Source organism: Athene noctua, chromosome 2 (assembly GCF_965140245.1).
Source record: "Athene noctua chromosome 2, bAthNoc1.hap1.1, whole genome shotgun sequence".
Lineage (NCBI taxonomy): Eukaryota > Metazoa > Chordata > Aves > Strigiformes > Strigidae > Athene > Athene noctua.
Genome location: NC_134038.1, coordinates 165890992 through 165906482, shown reverse-complemented (window position 1 = coordinate 165906482; position 15491 = coordinate 165890992). Strand labels below are relative to the sequence as shown.

General features: G+C 60.1%; 1 protein-coding gene across 1 annotated transcript in view; it reads left to right on the top strand.

The window, feature by feature from the left end:
* NBEAL2 (neurobeachin like 2) overlaps positions 1-14799 on the top strand; it is a 28741-nt gene extending 13942 nt beyond the window's left edge. The window contains 36 exon segments of the mRNA XM_074901061.1: positions 509-642; positions 738-897; positions 973-1075; positions 1612-1765; positions 1908-2066; positions 2158-2317; positions 2495-2580; positions 2885-3544; positions 3623-3801; positions 3876-4035; positions 5649-5786; positions 5870-6175; positions 6373-6522; positions 7892-8049; positions 8131-8302; positions 8492-8583; positions 8670-8827; positions 9055-9197; positions 9199-9393; positions 9875-9970; positions 10054-10178; positions 10260-10400; positions 10486-10616; positions 10707-10816; positions 10931-11048; positions 11119-11216; positions 11311-11427; positions 11518-11607; positions 11720-11829; positions 11922-12094; positions 12353-12447; positions 12543-12659; positions 12736-12902; positions 12982-13125; positions 13224-13359; positions 14365-14799. Coding sequence (XP_074757162.1) covers positions 509-642; positions 738-897; positions 973-1075; positions 1612-1765; positions 1908-2066; positions 2158-2317; positions 2495-2580; positions 2885-3544; positions 3623-3801; positions 3876-4035; positions 5649-5786; positions 5870-6175; positions 6373-6522; positions 7892-8049; positions 8131-8302; positions 8492-8583; positions 8670-8827; positions 9055-9197; positions 9199-9393; positions 9875-9970; positions 10054-10178; positions 10260-10400; positions 10486-10616; positions 10707-10816; positions 10931-11048; positions 11119-11216; positions 11311-11427; positions 11518-11607; positions 11720-11829; positions 11922-12094; positions 12353-12447; positions 12543-12659; positions 12736-12902; positions 12982-13125; positions 13224-13359; positions 14365-14469 — 5540 coding nt within the window. The 3' untranslated portion in view covers positions 14470-14799.
* The last annotated feature ends 692 nt before the right edge of the window (positions 14800-15491 follow it).

Sequence of the window (15491 nt, the reverse complement as noted above, 5' to 3'; positions counted from 1 at the left end):
AGAACAGGCTGAAAAGTTTGCGGAGAAAAGTTGATGGTGCAGGGTCTCCGGGATGCCCTTTGCAGGCAGATGAGTCTAGAGAAGAGGAGACCTCCTGGCCCTCTCCAGCTCCCTGACAGGAGGGTGCAGAGAGGGGGGATGAGTCTTTGGAGCCAAGGAGCCAGCGCCAGGCCCTGAGGGAATGGCCTCAAGCTGCCCAGGGCAGGGTCAGGCTGGCTCTGAGGAAGGATTTCTGTGCAGAAGGGGCTGTTGGGCGTTGGAATGGGCTGCCCAGGGCAGGGGGGGAGTCCCCATCCCTGGAGGGGTTGAAGAGTCAGGTTGACCCAGCGCTGAGGGATCTGGTGGGGTTGGAAACGGTAGGGGGAGGTTCACAGTTGGGCTGGAGGAGCTTCAAGGGCTTCAAACCCAGAGGATTCTGTGATTCCGTGATTCAGATGCAGGACATGCAGGTGTTCAGGTGAACACAGGGCTCACAGCTACTGGTGGGGCTCTGCCCTGTGTCTTGCAGAGAGCAGGCTGGAGAGGAACAGCGTGGCTGCCTTCCTGCTGCTGGTGAAGAACTTCATCCAGAACCACCTGGTGAACCAGGAGAGCCTGGTGCAGTGCCATGGGCCAGCCATCATCGGGGCGCTGCTGCAGAAGGTGTGGGGGGCTACCGAAGGCTCCATCCCGCAGTCCCCAGGGCTGTTCCCTAAGGGAGATGTTGGGGCTGCAAGCTTTCCCTCTCGTCATGGCAGGTCTCCAGCCCGCTGCTGGACATGAGCACGCTGATGGCCTCCCAGATCCTCATGGAGCAGGTGGCCTCTGAGGGCAGTGGGCTCCTGCTGCACCTCCTCTACCAGCACCTCCTCTTCGACTTCCGCATCTGGAGCAACAGCGACTTCGCCGTCCGCTTAGGTGGGAACTGGGGATGCTTGGGGGTGTTCTCCATCCCAACCGGCTTCCGTGGCTACTCACACCTTCTCCATACAGGTCACATCCAGTATCTGGCCAACATCGTCAAGGACCACAAGCAACGCATCCGCAAGAAGTACGGGGTGCAGTACATCCTCGACTCCATCCGGACCTACTACGGGTGAGCTGCCGCTTGTATCCTGGACCCCCCATCGTTGATGTGGTGGGTGGGCTTTGTGGAGATGCAGTTTGTGGTAGACACCCTTTGCTTGGGGCAGTATCTCCCCTGCAAGCACCTCATGGGATAATCTTCCGCTGTGGAAGCATGGTGGTGGGTGCAGGACCCCATGGCCATGCCCCATCCCAAAGCCTCCAGCCAGATCCGTGACCAGTCAGCCCCAAAATCCACCCCCAGCATCTCACCAGCAGCAACTGAGATCATGGTGGTTTCTGCAAGGAGCTGATCCACTTCTCCTGTCTGACCCCATGCGTTTCCACGCACCCGTGATACTGGGGGTGCTTGCACCCTGCAGAGACCCAAATGCATGGGGGTGGACATGGGCAGAGTTGGCCAGAAGAAATGTCCACGCTGGGCTGTCTTGGAGCTCATCAGGCTTCATAGTGGGATTTGAGATCATGCTGGTGATGGGTGACAAGGGGCAGGAGGGTGGCTGTGCACATCCCCAGAGGGAATGCCCACACATGTCTGTCCATCAGTACCTCCAGGGAGAAGACCACAGCCACTGACGACATCAAAACAGTACAGACATCCCTCTTCAGCCTGGTGAAGGATTTCTTCTGCAGGAGCTTCTCTGGGGAGGAGATGCAGAGCTTGCTGAGCTATGTGGCTGGGGCACAGGATGAGCAGCAGGTATGGCACCCAAGCACCCGGGTCCCCAAACACCTCAGTGTGCCCTGGGCTGGCCCTGCGCTTGGCAGCAGGTGGGGAGAAGTCACAGAGGTCCTGGTAGGACACGTGGAGAGCAGTGGACAACCGGCCCCATGTCCTGCAGGTCTGCGGGGCGCTGGAGGTGATCCACAGCCTGCTGAAGGACTCACCTGCCCAGGAGCAGCTCTTCGCCTTCCTCTTTGAGCCAGGCCACGTGGAGGTCCTCTTCTCACTGCTGGTGCAGAAGAAGTTCTCGGATAAAGTGCGGGAGAGGGTCTTCAAGGTAAGGCAGGTCCCTAGCTCCAACCTCTCGCTATCCCCAGCAGCCAGGGGCTTTGCCACAGAGGGGTGGGCACCCCTTTCTCTCTCGCCAGATCCTCTACAAGATGCTGAAGTATGAGAAGGTCCCTGAGCGCAGCAAGAACCGCCTGAAGCTGAAGGACATCGGGTACCAGGGGCTCATCGCCTGCCTCAGTGACGTCCCCACCTCCATGCTGCTCTTCCGCTGCCTCTCAGAGCAGGTCCTCGGGGCAGGTACCGTGTGCCCTGCCAAAAACAGACTGGCCGTGGCCACCCATCCCAGACACATGCCACGGGGTCATCACTGGTGGCTTCCCACGAGCAAAATTCAGCTGGTCTTGGGACTGGGAGTCTTTGGTGGCTTTTGGGGATGAGGTGTCCCACCACAGTGCTGTCTCTCCTTGTCCATAGACCCTCCCAACTACAAGGACCTAGTGGCCGTGGTTTACTTGTCCCACCGGGCTGAGCTGACCGTCCGGCTCGATATCTGCCGCAAGGTGAGCAGGGCCGTGGGCGCAAGGGGCTGTGACTGAGTTGTCACCTGGGCTGAGCTTCCTGGGCACCCGGCTATGCCTGAAGCCAGGGACCATGGGGATGGTGGTAACACCTCATGCGTGGGGCTGCCAGAACACGGATGTACTAGCATGGAGGTGGTGCAGCCCCAGCACCCCACATGATGGTTGTGGAGGATCTGGGGTGCTCAAGACCAAGCATCCTGCCCCTTGGAGGAACCAACACCCCAAGAGCCTCCCAGGAGCTGATGAAAGATCATTGGGTCTCCCCCCTCTCTTCCTCTTGCAGCTCTTCCACTTGATCTATGCGCAGCAGGACATGGTGAGGCAGCTGGCGAGGCTGGCTGGCTGGCAGGACACGCTCACCAAGCTCTACGTCAAGGAGTCCTACGAGTCCCGCCAGCACAGCCTGGGCAGCGGGGGCTGCCTGGAGCTCCTCCGCCTCTCGGACCCCTCTGGCAAGGAGGGGGTGAGCCCACCGCCGGCCGAGCTGCAGGAGCTGGATGTCTTCCTGCCACTGGGCTACGAGGCCTCGGACCAGGAACTCTCCGAGGGCTTCTCCGACCACTCCATCTCCCCAAGCGGCCGCACCAAGTCCTTCCACTCGTACAACTTCAAGTCTTTCGACTCCTCCGACCGGGCCAGCCGCTCATCCTCCAACCCTGGTGATGGTCCTCCCTTTGATGGTGTCTACCACCCGCTCTCACCCTTCTCAACCTCACCCTTTGACCTGGGGCTTGACCTGGCCAGCACCAGCTCCATCGCCACGGCCGAGAGCGACACGCACACCCCCACCAGTGGCCCGGGCACCCCCTCGCCCCTCGAGAGCTTCAAGCCCTTCCCAGGGATGCGAGCACGCAAGAGCTCGAGCCTCTCAAACGTCCTGGATGAGAGCAGCTACCAGGACGCGCTGCCCAGCGACAATGTCTCCAACACCAGCAACCCCCAGGTGAGCCCCAAACCGTCGTGCCCACCACCCTGGACTACTCTGGACGCTGGACCTCTCACCCTTCCTCTCTGTTGACAGCAAACGCCTGAGGAGGAGCTGTGCAACCTCTTGACCAACATCATCTTCTCGGTGACCTGGCGGGGGGTGGAGGGCTGGGACGACGTGGCGTGGAGGGAGCGGGGGCAGGTGTTCTCCGTCCTCACCAAGCTGGGGACGGCGTGCGAGCTGGTGCGGCCACCCGATGAGATCAAACGCAGGTGAGTCCTACCCAGGCTCAGGTGGGTGCATCCCAAGGGAGGGCCACCCTACAGAGCCCCCTGCTCTCCCACAGCCTCCTGGAGATGATGCTGGAGTCGGCGCTGACGGACCTGAAGGAGTCGGGGCCAACCGCCCTGCCCGGGCTTACCCACAATGCCCTCAAGCTGCTGCGGCTGCTCCAGGACTTCTTGTTCTCTGAGGGACACAACAACCAGGCCCTGTGGAGTGAGAAGGTAGGTGGGTGCAAGTGGGGATTCCTGATCCCAAAGCCAAGCTCTGAAACCTAATGCTAATCCCTAAGCCCTGATGTTAGCCCTAACCCTAGACCCTGCCCCTAACTGCAGCCCTTCAACCTAACCTGTGCCTTAATCCTAAACCGTAACTCTAATCCACAGCCAGTAAATCAAATTCTAACCCTAAACCTTAGCCCTAGCCCTACGCCCTTGCCATAAACCCCAATCTAACCCTAAGCCTTAACCCTAACCCTGTACCTTTGCTCTGAAGCCCAATCCTATACCCTAGCCCTAACCCCTAATTCTCACCCTTAACCCCAATGCTATAACCTTACCATAAACCCAAATCCAATACTCTAATCCTGTATGCTAAGATCTAACTCTAAACCCTAACTCATAACCTGTATATCTAACCCTAACCCTTGCTGTAAACTCTACATTCTTGTGTAAACCCTAATGCTGATCCTAAACCCTAAACCTAACTTTAACCTTTACTGTAAATCCAATCCCCTAGCCCTAAACCATCTCTAACTCCTAACCTATAAGTCTAACCATACCTCCTAAATCCTAATCCTAAACTTTAATTCTACATCCTTGTCATAAACCCCAACCCTTAACCCTAATCTTAACCCTTAACGCTAGCCCCATACCCTTACTGTAAACCGGAATCCCAAACCCTAACCTTAACTCATAAACTGTAATCTAACCATATCTCCTAAATCCAAAGCCTAAACCTTAACCCTACATCCTTGCTGTAAAGCTCAGCCTAATGCCAGTCCTATACCCTAGCCCTAACCCTAACACTAACCCTACAACCTTACTGTAAACCTGACCCTATACACTAACCCTATATGCTAAGATCTAACCCTAAACCCTATCCCTAACTCATAACCTGTAAATCTAACCCTAACCCTTGCTGTAAACCATAACCTTGCATTCTTGCTGTAAACCCTAACCCTGATCCTAAACCCTAATCCCTAAACTTTAACCTTTAACCCTGTACCCTTACTGTAAATCCAAAATCCTAGCCCCATACCCTAAACCATAACCTAACTCATAACTGTGCCTTCTAAATCCTAATCCTAAATGTTAACCCTACATCTTTGCCATAAACTTTAGCCCTAACCCCAACCCTTAACCCTAATCCTGCAACCTTACTGTAAACCAAAATCCTAATCCTATACCCTAAACCCTAACCTAAACTCATAATTTATAAATCTAACTGTACCTCCTAAATCCGAATCCTAAACCTTAACCCTACATCTTTGCTGTAAACCTCACCCCTAACCCCAATCCTGTACCCTAGTACTAACCCCAGTCCTAACCCTGAACCCACACCCTACACCCTTACCATAAACCCTTGCCCTAAACCCCAACCCATAACCCTCATGCCAAACTGTAACTCGTTTGTCATTGGTGTTAGGAGTTGGGGCTCTACCCTACCCCTAAACCCTAGTCCTAACCTCTGCCCGTAAACCATAAGCACGTCAAGCAGAGCCGAGGGTGGCTGGGTGATGGGGACAGACCTGGTGGCTTTGTGCCTGCCTGTCCAGAGAGGTGGCGGGTATGTGGCTGGGTAGGGGGATCACTGTGCCCCCCCCCCCCCCCACCAGATCTACGAGGGGGTGAGCAGTCTGCTGGACAAGCTGGGCGTCTGGTACCACCTGGCCAACGGCACCTCTGACCTGAAGGAGATGGCCCAGACGGGTCTACGCATCCTCGTAGGCTACATCATGCTGCAGGACCCCCAGGTGGGTCACCCTTTCCTGGAACGAGACCCCAACCCGTGGGGCAGGGGCAGGTGGCCCTGTCTGATGTCCCATGTCCCCCCCAGCTGCACTCGCTGGCATACGTGAAGCTGCACAGCCTGCTGCAGACCGCCTCGGCCCCCAAAAAGGATGAGGCTTGCTACCTGCTGGGCAAGCTAGAGACCCCGCTGCGGCGCTCGCTGGATGCCAAGTCAGAGACCTTCTCCTGGTTGGTGCCCATCGTCCGTACGCTCATGGACCAGTGCTATGAGACCCTGCAGCTGCAGCTTTTCCTGCCCTCGCTGCCCCCCACCAACGGCAGCCCCACTTTCTACGAGGACTTCCAGCTCTTCTGCACCACCCCGGAGTGGAGGGCCTTCATCGAGAAGCACGTGGGTGCCGTGGGGCGTGGGGTGGCATTGCTGTTGGGGGAACACCTTCCCAGGCTTAGAGATGGGTCTGTGCAGTGGTGGGGTCCCCATGTCACTACCAGGTTGGGACAGCCTTGCAGGGGTGACGTCCAGAGCAGGGATGATGGTTGATGGGCGCCCTGCGAACGCCTCCCTTTTCATCCTGGTTCTTTCGGCAGGTGCAGCCCACCATGGCCCAGTTTGAGATGGACACCTTTGCCAAGAGCCACGACCACATGTCCAATTTCTGGAACGCCTGCTACGATGCCATGATGAGCAGTTCCCAGCGGCGGGAGCAGGAGAAGGCGGCCAGCCGCAAGATGTTCCAGGTACTGCCTGCTCTTCACCCCTGGGATGTCACCCTGGGCATGTCCAGTACCTAAAGGTGACCCACAAGAAATCTGAAGAGGGACTTTTCACAAGGGCATGTAGGGATAGCATGAGGGGTAACGGCTTTAAATCAAAAGAGGGGAGATTTAGATGAGCTGTAAGGAAGTTTTTCACTGTGAGGGTGGTGAGGCCCTGGCACAGGTTTCCCAGAGCAGCTGTGGCTGCCCCCTCCCTGGAAGGGTTCAAGGCCAGGTTGGACGGGGCTTTGGGCAACCTGGGCTAGTGGAAGGTGTCCCTGCCCGGGGCAGGGGGGTGGAACTGGATGATTTTTAAGGTCCCTTCCAACCCAAACCATTCTAGAATTATGTGATTCTGTGTGCTCCTCATCCTGGGGACATGCTTCTCACCCCAAGGATGTCATCCAGGGGACGTGCTCCTTGCTCTGAGGATGTCGTCCTAGGAATGTACTCCTCTCCCTGGGGGATATTAACCCTGAAGATGTGCTCCTCATCCCGAGGACATCATCCTGGGGATATCCTTCTTACTCTGGGGACATGGTCCTCGAGATGTGCACCTCAGGCCAGGGACCTCATCCCAGAGTCACGGGGGTGTGCTTGGCACCCCAAGGATATCATTCCAGGGACATGTTCCTTGTTCTGGGGATGTCATCCTGGGGCTGCGCTCCTCACCCCGGGGACGTTAACCCTGGGGATGTGCTTTTCATCATGGGGATGTTACCCTGGGGAGATCCTCCTCACTCTGGAGACATCATCCTCAGGATGTGCTCCTTATCCTGGAGACATCATTCTGGGGACATGTTCCTCACCCTGGGGACATCATCCCAGGGATGTTATCATCATCCCAGGGATGTCATTCCAGGGATGTGCTCCTTGCCCTGGGTACATGTTCCTCACCTGAGGGACATCACCCAGGGGACATGCATCCTGGACACTTGCTCCTCACCCCGAGGACATCACCCTGAGGACGTGCTCCTCACTCTGGGGATGCCATTCTAGGGACGTGCTCTTCACCCCAGGGACATACTCCTCTTCCTGGGGATGTGCTCTTCATCTCTGAGATGTCATCCTGAGGACACGCTCCTTACCCTGGGGACATTGTCCTCAGGAAGTGCTCCTCCTCCTGAGGACATTGTTCAGGGGGTGTGCTCCTCATCCCAGGAACATCATCCTAGGAATGTGCTCCTCACCCAGGGACATCGTTCTGGGGATGTGCTCCTCACCACAAGTGCATCATCCTGGGAACATTCTCCTTGCCTTGGGGATGTCCCCCAATGGACATGCTCCTCACCCTGGGCATGTCCCCAAGTCCCAGCCCTGCTGTCACTTCACTCTCCTGCTCCCTTGGCAGGAGCTGGTGCTGGAACCGGCAGCGAAACGCTCTAAGGCAGAAAATGCCCGGCACACCAACATGCTCAAGCAGGCCAACAACCACCATGGCACCGTACTGAAGCAGTGGCGGTCCCTGTGCCGCCTCCTCACCTCGCCCCGCTCCGCCTGGGCTGACCGGTGAGCCCCCACCTCAGTCCCTGGCGAGGGGTGGCATGGCTGGGGGTCCCAAGGGTGCCTCACCCCTGCCTGCCCTCCCAGGAACCCACCAGAGGTTCGCTGGAAGCTGTCGAGCGCTGAGACCTACTCCCGGATGAGGCTGAAGCTGGTGCCCAACCTGAATTTCGACCAACACTTGGAGGCCAGCGCCCTACGGGACAACCTGGGTGAGCTGATGGGAGTGGGGCACCCAGGGGGTCCCCCCATGCCATGGGTGAAGGGGCTGTCACTGGTTGGATGTACGTGGTGGGGTTGAGGGATGGGATGGGATGGGATGGGATGGGATGGGATGGGATGGGATGGGAGCCCTTCACAGGACTTGTCCCCCAGCTGTGGGGGAGCAAGAGGGCCTGCTGACCTCCTCCTCGTTTCAGGAGCTGATCACCTCCACAACCCTGCCGAGTCCCTCCCACTTGCCATGGCTAAGGAGGCCAAGGTGAGTGAGCTGGAGGATGACCAACTGGCCGAGGAAGACCTCCCTGTCCTGGACAACCAGTGAGTGTCCCCATCCCCTGCCATGGCACTGGCTTGCCCAGGCTGGGGGTTTTACCACGGTTTCCTTGCCCCCCTGCGTCACCCAGGGCTGAGCCCAAGGAGCAGAACCAGCGGGAGAAGCTGGTGGTCTCAGAGGACTGTGAGCTCATCACAACGGTGGCCGTCATCCCTGGCCGTCTGGAGGTGACAACGCAGCACGTCTACTTCTACGATGGCAGCAGTGAGAAGGAGGAGACAGAGGGAGGTAATGGCGTGTGCTCCTCGGAGGGTCACCACAACAAGGTGGGGTGAGGAACCCCCCAGCCATCCCATCTCTTCCCAGAAGCCTATCGCATTGGGTGCTGATTGTTTTGGGGGTGGGCTCCTCCCAGCCCTACAGTGACGCTGGCCCCCATCCCCGCCTCGGGAATGGGAGTCCAGGTGGATGATGACACCTGCGGGGCTCTGTGCCCCCCCCCTCAATGTTGTCAGGGATCGGCTACGACTTCAAGCGCCCCTTGTCCCACCTCCGTGAGGTCCACCTGCGCCGCTACAACCTGCGTCGCTCTGCGCTGGAGCTCTTCTTTATCGACCAGGCCAACTACTTCCTCAACTTCAAAAAAAAGGTGGTGGCACCCTTCCCACCCCACCACAAACCCCTCCCGAGGCCATGGCACTGCCCTGTCTCCAGCCACTCCACGTCCTCTCCCCCTTTCCTCCCAGGTGAGGAACAAGGTGTACTCCTGCATCCTTGGCCTGCGTCCTCCTGGCCAGATCTACTTCGGCAGCCGGTCGCCCCAAGAGCTGTTGAAAGCCTCAGGACTCACCCAGGTACCAGTCCCACCCTGTATCTCCCCTTCCCAGATGGCAACGAGGAGGGTGCCAGCGTGGGTTGGGGATGGCTGTGGGACCAGGGATGGCCGTGGGACCAGGGATGACTGCAGGATGGGGATGGCCATGGGACCAGGGATGGCCATAGGTTGGGCATGGCTGTGGGACCCAAGATGGCCATGGGACCAGGGATGCCCATGGCGTTGGAACAGCCATGGGACTGGGGACAGCCATGGGACCAGGGATGGCCACAGAATGGGGTGACCGTGGAACCAGGGATGGCTGTAGGATGGGGGTGGCCATGGGACCAGAGGTGGTGGTGGTGGGATGGGGGTGACTGTGGGACCAGGGTTTGCTGTGGTAGCAGGGATGGTCTGGGACCAGGGATGACCATGGGATAGGCACAGCTATGGGGTGTGGGGGGGTCTGCCCCACCTCCTGCCTCCCCCAGCCCCTATCAGCCACCCTCCCTTCGCTCCAGAAATGGGTCCTGCGGGAGATCTCCAACTTCGAGTACCTCATGCAGCTCAACACCATCGCGGGGCGCACCTACAACGACCTCTCCCAGTACCCTGTGGTGAGCCCCGTGTGTCCTCCCCCTCCATCCCCGCAGTGAGCTCGTGCTCCCCCCAGCCTCACCCACCTTCCGTCCCCACCCAGTTCCCCTGGATCCTGCGGGATTATGTCTCGGAGACCCTTGACCTCACCGACCCAGCCGTGTTTCGGGACCTGTCCAAGCCTATCGGGGTGGCCAACGAGCGGCACGCCCGGGATGTGAAGGAGAAGTGAGTACCCCAAAAAATGAGGGACAGAGGCTGCGGGGAGTGCCCGGCTGGCTTCCAGACACCCTCCCACCCCCCCACTAGATACGAGAGCTTCGAGGACCCCACGGGCACCGTGGACAAGTTCCACTACGGCACGCACTACTCCAACGCAGCAGGGGTCATGCACTACCTGATCCGCACCGAGCCCTTCACCACCCTCCACATCCAGCTGCAGAGCGGCAGGTGGGCGCCCAGCGGGTGCACCCCAGGGAGGCGACCATCAAGTGGGGACACAAGTGGGCTCCAGCCGGGTGTTCTGTGCCACCAGGTTTGACTGCTCGGACCGGCAGTTCCACTCCGTGCCAGCGGCGTGGCAAGCCCGCATGGAGAACCCCGTGGACGTCAAGGAGCTCATCCCTGAGTTCTTCTACTTCCCTGAGTTCCTGGAGAACCAGAACGGTAAGGGGCACCCTCCATCCCCGCCATGGGGACAGCACCCGTGGGTGGCAGCACGGCCTGTCCCTCACCCCCTGCCTGCACTGCCTGCAGGCTTCGACCTGGGCTGCCTGCAGCTCTCCAACGAGAAGGTGGGCGACGTGGTGCTGCCCCGGTGGGCACGTTCCCGCGAGGACTTCATCTACCAGCACCGCAAAGCCCTGGTGAGATGGTGGAGCTCACCCTGACCTCTCCTCCGCTCCCACCCCCGGGGGGGGGGCCGTTACAGGGCAGGGGTGGGCATTGCCAGCCCACCCTGATGCCCCGTCCTTGGGCAGGAGTCAGAGTATGTCTCAGCCCACCTCCATGAGTGGATCGACCTCATTTTCGGGTACAAGCAGCGAGGCCCTGCCGCCGTGGAGGCCCTCAACGTCTTCTACTATTGCACCTATGAGGGTGAGCCACGGGGCAGGGAGGTGGGGGGACACCTGCCAGGTAGCCCCCCATGACCACCCCCCATCCCCAGGAGCCGTTGACCTGGACGCCATCGCTGATGAGACACAGAGGAAGGCTCTGGAGGGCATCATCAGCAACTTTGGGCAGACGCCCTGCCAGCTGCTCAAGGTAGCTCATATGCCCAGCCCCAAAAAATAGCCCCTTTCCAAGGGGTCATCCCCTTTCTCATGGGTTCCCTCACACCCCCCCACACCCCCCCCAGGAACCCCATCCTGCACGGCTGTCAGCGGAGAGCGCTGCCCAGAGGCTGGCCCGCCTTGACACACGCTCACCCAATGTCTTTGAGAACCTGGACCAGCTCAAGTCCTTCTTTGTGGAGGTGAGGGCAACTCCGGGGTGTCCCTGGCCAGGACTGGGAGGGGGGGGGTGGTGCCCAGGAGGGTACCTACCAGTTGCTGTCTCCCCGCAGGGCATCAGCGATGGGGTGGCGCTGGTGCAAGCTGTGGTCCCCAAGAACCAGGCGCACTCCTTCATCACTCAGGGATCACCCGATGTCCTGGTGAGTGGAAGGAAACTGAGGCGTGGGTGCGTGCTGCTAGCCCAGGGGGACCAGGACCAGGCCCCAGGAGGGCTCCAGTGGTAGGAGCCATGTCACCTCCATCTCTGCCCAGGTCACCGTGAGTGCCAACGGCTTGTTGGGGACCCACAACTGGTTACCCTACGACAAGAACATCTCCAACTACTTCAGCTTCACCAAAGACCCCACCGTCTCCAACACAAAGTGAGTCGGGCACACGGACCCCAGGGAAGGTCCCTGGAGGTGCCACCAGCCCACCCGTGGCTCTGCCACCATCCCGTGTCCCTCCCCACCAGGACCCAGCGCTTCCTGCAGGGCCCCTTTGCCCCCGGTGCGGACCTCTGCTCCCGCACGCTGGCTGTGTCCCCCGACGGGAAGCTGCTCTTCAGTGGGGGACACTGGGACAACAGCCTCCGCGTCACCTCGCTGGCCAAAGGGAAGGTCATTGGGCACATCACCCGGCACATAGGTACGTCCTCCAACGATGGCGAAGGTCCAGTGGTGCCCCGATGGGTTTGTAGGGCCATGGGGGGATGCAGAGGACACATGAGCGGGCAGGGGACATCTCCCATCTTCTGGGGACAGTCCAGACTCCATCCCAGAACCAGGGTGGGGTTAGGGTTAGCAGCATCTCCACACCCCAAAACATGTCTTGGTGCCATCCTGTGGGATTGAGGTGCTGAGCATGGTGGGACAGGACCTCATGGTGTCCCTCTGGGTGTCACAGATGTTGTCACCTGCCTGGCCCTTGACCTCTGCGGTATCTACCTCATTTCTGGGTCCCGGGACACCACCTGCATGGTGTGGCAGGTCCTACAGCAGGTAGGGGGTTGACCCTTACCCCGTGCTCCAGCCAGGACAAGCTCATGGTGGGTGCTGCCACCAGGTCACTGAGGCCCCTGTGTCCCCAACTCCAGGGTGGGTTTTCCAGCGGCTTGGCTCCCAAACCCGTCCAGGTCCTGTACGGCCACGACGCCGAGGTGACGTGCGTGGCCATCAGCACCGAGCTGGACATGGCAGTGTCAGGGTCCAAGGTGAGTTGGGGTGGTGGGGTGGGTGACAGGGTGGGTAGTGCCACCGTCATCACCCTGCGTCCCCTTCCTCCCCTAGGATGGCACCATCATCACCCACACCATCCGCCGGGGTCTCTTCATCCGGTCCCTGCGGCCGCCCGGCGAGAGCTCGCCGCCCGCCGTCCTCTCCCACCTGGCCGTGGGGCCAGAGGGGCAGGTGGTCGCCCAGACCACCGTGGGTCAACGAGCCTGCTTGAAGGTATGGCCAGGCGTGTCCCCGTGTCCCCCTCTCGTGGCTGTCAGTGTGTGTGTGGCCCCCTCTTCGCTGTGTCTTGCAGGACAGGTTTGCGCTGCACCTCTACTCGGTGAACGGGAAGCACCTCTCCTCCGTCCCGCTGGACGAGGAGGTGACGGCCATGTGCCTGACGGAGGACTTCGTGGTGCTGGGGACCATGCAGTGTGGGCTGGAGATCCGTGACCTCCAGAGGTGAGGGCTACCACCCACCTTGTCCCACCCCAACCACCCCCTCGGGGTGCCCGGAGGGGGGTTCAAGGGGTCCCCTCCCACTGCTCGTCTCCTCCCAGCCTCAGGGCGGCCGTGCCCCCCGTGCCTATGCGGGTGCCCGTCCACAGCGTGTCTGTCACCAAGGAGAAGAGTCACATCTTGGTGGGGTTGGAGGATGGCAAGCTCATCGTGGTGGGGGCCGGGCAGCCCGCTGAGGTGAGCGTGGACCCCCAGCTCAGGTTGAGAGGGGGTCGTGCCTCAGTGTCCTCTGGGTGCTGATGGGCTGGGGACCCCTCTGCTCTGGGGAGCTGGTCGGGGGAGAGGGGGTAGAGATAAGGGGAAGGGGATGTAGGAAAAGAGAAGGGATGGAGGTGGGGATGGGAATGGAGGTGGGTGGTGATGAGGAAGGTGTTGGAGAAGGGATGGGGATAGGGATTTGGAAGGGAAAGGGGATGAGTGTCTGTGGAGCAAAGGATGGGGTTGGGAAGGGGATGAAGATGGAAGGGGCTGGGGGTGATGGGTGTTTGGAAGAGAGTGGGGATGAAGATGGGAGTGGAGAAGGGGATGGGTATTTGGGAGGTGATGGGGATGGAGAAGGGGATGAGGATGGGGGTGGAGAAGCGGATGGGTATTTGGGACATGATGGGGATGAAGAGTATGAGGATGGAGATGGACATTTGGGAGGTGATGGGGTGGAGAAGGGGGTGAGGATGGGGATGGAGAAGGGCATGGACATTTGGGACATGATGGGATGGAGAAGGGGATGAAGATGGGGATGGAGAAGGGGATGAGGATGGGGTTGGAGAGGAGGATGGACATTTGGGAAATGATGGTGATGAAGATGGGAGTGGAGAAGGGGATGAAGATGGGAGTGGAGAAGGGGATGGGTGTTTGGGATGCGATGGGGATGAAGGACGTGAGGATGGGGATGGAGAAGGGGATGAGGATGGGGAGGAAGAAGGGTGAGGATGGGGATGGAGGATGGACATTTGGGAGGTGATGGCGATGAAGATGGGGTTGGAGCAGGGGGTGAGGATGAGGATGGAGAAGGGGATGGGTATGTGGGAGGTGATGGGGCTGAAGGTGGGGTTGGATCAGGGGGTGAGGATGGGGATTTGGAAGGGAAAGGGGATGGAGCCCCCTCTGGAAGGGGCTAGGGGTGGCGGAAGGGGCTGGGGCAGGCTCAGAGCCGTCAGTGGGTGCTGACCCCCCCTCCTGCAGGTGCGGCCGGGCCACTTCCACCGGCGGCTGTGGCGCTCCACGCGCCGCATCTCCCAGGTCTCGGCGGGCGAGACCGAGTACAACCCCCCCGAGGGCAGGGCCTAGGCGGCACCCCCCCATCTCCCACCACCGCCCCCCCGGCGAGAGCAGGGGGACCCTGTGCCCCCCAAAGCCATGGGGGGTGGCGGAGAGCCCTGTGCTGCCCGCTCAGCCCATCGCCTGTGGCCTTATCCAGCCCCCCCCCGGGGGGGGGGGGGGGGCAGAGTGCAGAATTGCCACCCCCCACCCTGATTTTAGGAGGACGCGTCCCCCCTCCCTGAGGAGGGAGGGGGGAGAGGAGGAGGCGGGGGCCCCTCGCTGGGTAGGGGGGTGCCATGTTCCCCCCCCGCCATGCCTGCTGGCCAGGAGCCAGCTGGTGTGTGTCTGTCCCTCCCCTTCCCCTCTTTTTTTTTTTTTTTTTTTCTATCCGTTTATAGATCTTTTACAGAAAAAAAAAAAAATACTAATATATCTATGGGAAATAAAGGTGTGCAGTCTGCCCCGCGCCGTGTGGGGGGGTGACACCCCCTCTCCAGTGGCCCCGCTGTGGCAGGACCTGGCCAGCCTGTCCTGGCCACGTGTGTCATGAGTTGAGGGGAGGGCTCGGAGGCTGTGTACCCACATGTCATGAGCATGGGGGGTCTCAGCAGCTGTGCAGCCACATGTCATGAGTTGTGGGGGGGCCTCAGCAGCCACCCAACCATGTGACATGAGTGTGGGGGGGGTCTCAGTAGCTGTGTCACGAGCGTGGGAGGTCTCAGCAGCCATGCACCCCAGTGTCACGAGCAGGGGGGCGTCTCAGCAGCCATGCAGCCACGTGTCACAAGCTGTGGGGGGTCTCAGCAGCCATCCAACCATGGGACACAAGCGTGGGAGGGTCTCAGCAGCCGTGTCACGAGCACGGGGGGGGGTGTCTCAGTTGCTGTATACATATGTATTGAGCGTGGGGGGTCTCAGCAGCTGTGCAGCCCCCTTGTCACAAGCATGGGGGGGGTCTCAGCAGCCGTACACCCCCGTGTCGCGAGCAGCGGGGGGGTTCTCAGCGGCTGCGCACTGCTGTGTCACGAGCTCGGGGCAGCCTGGGCTCT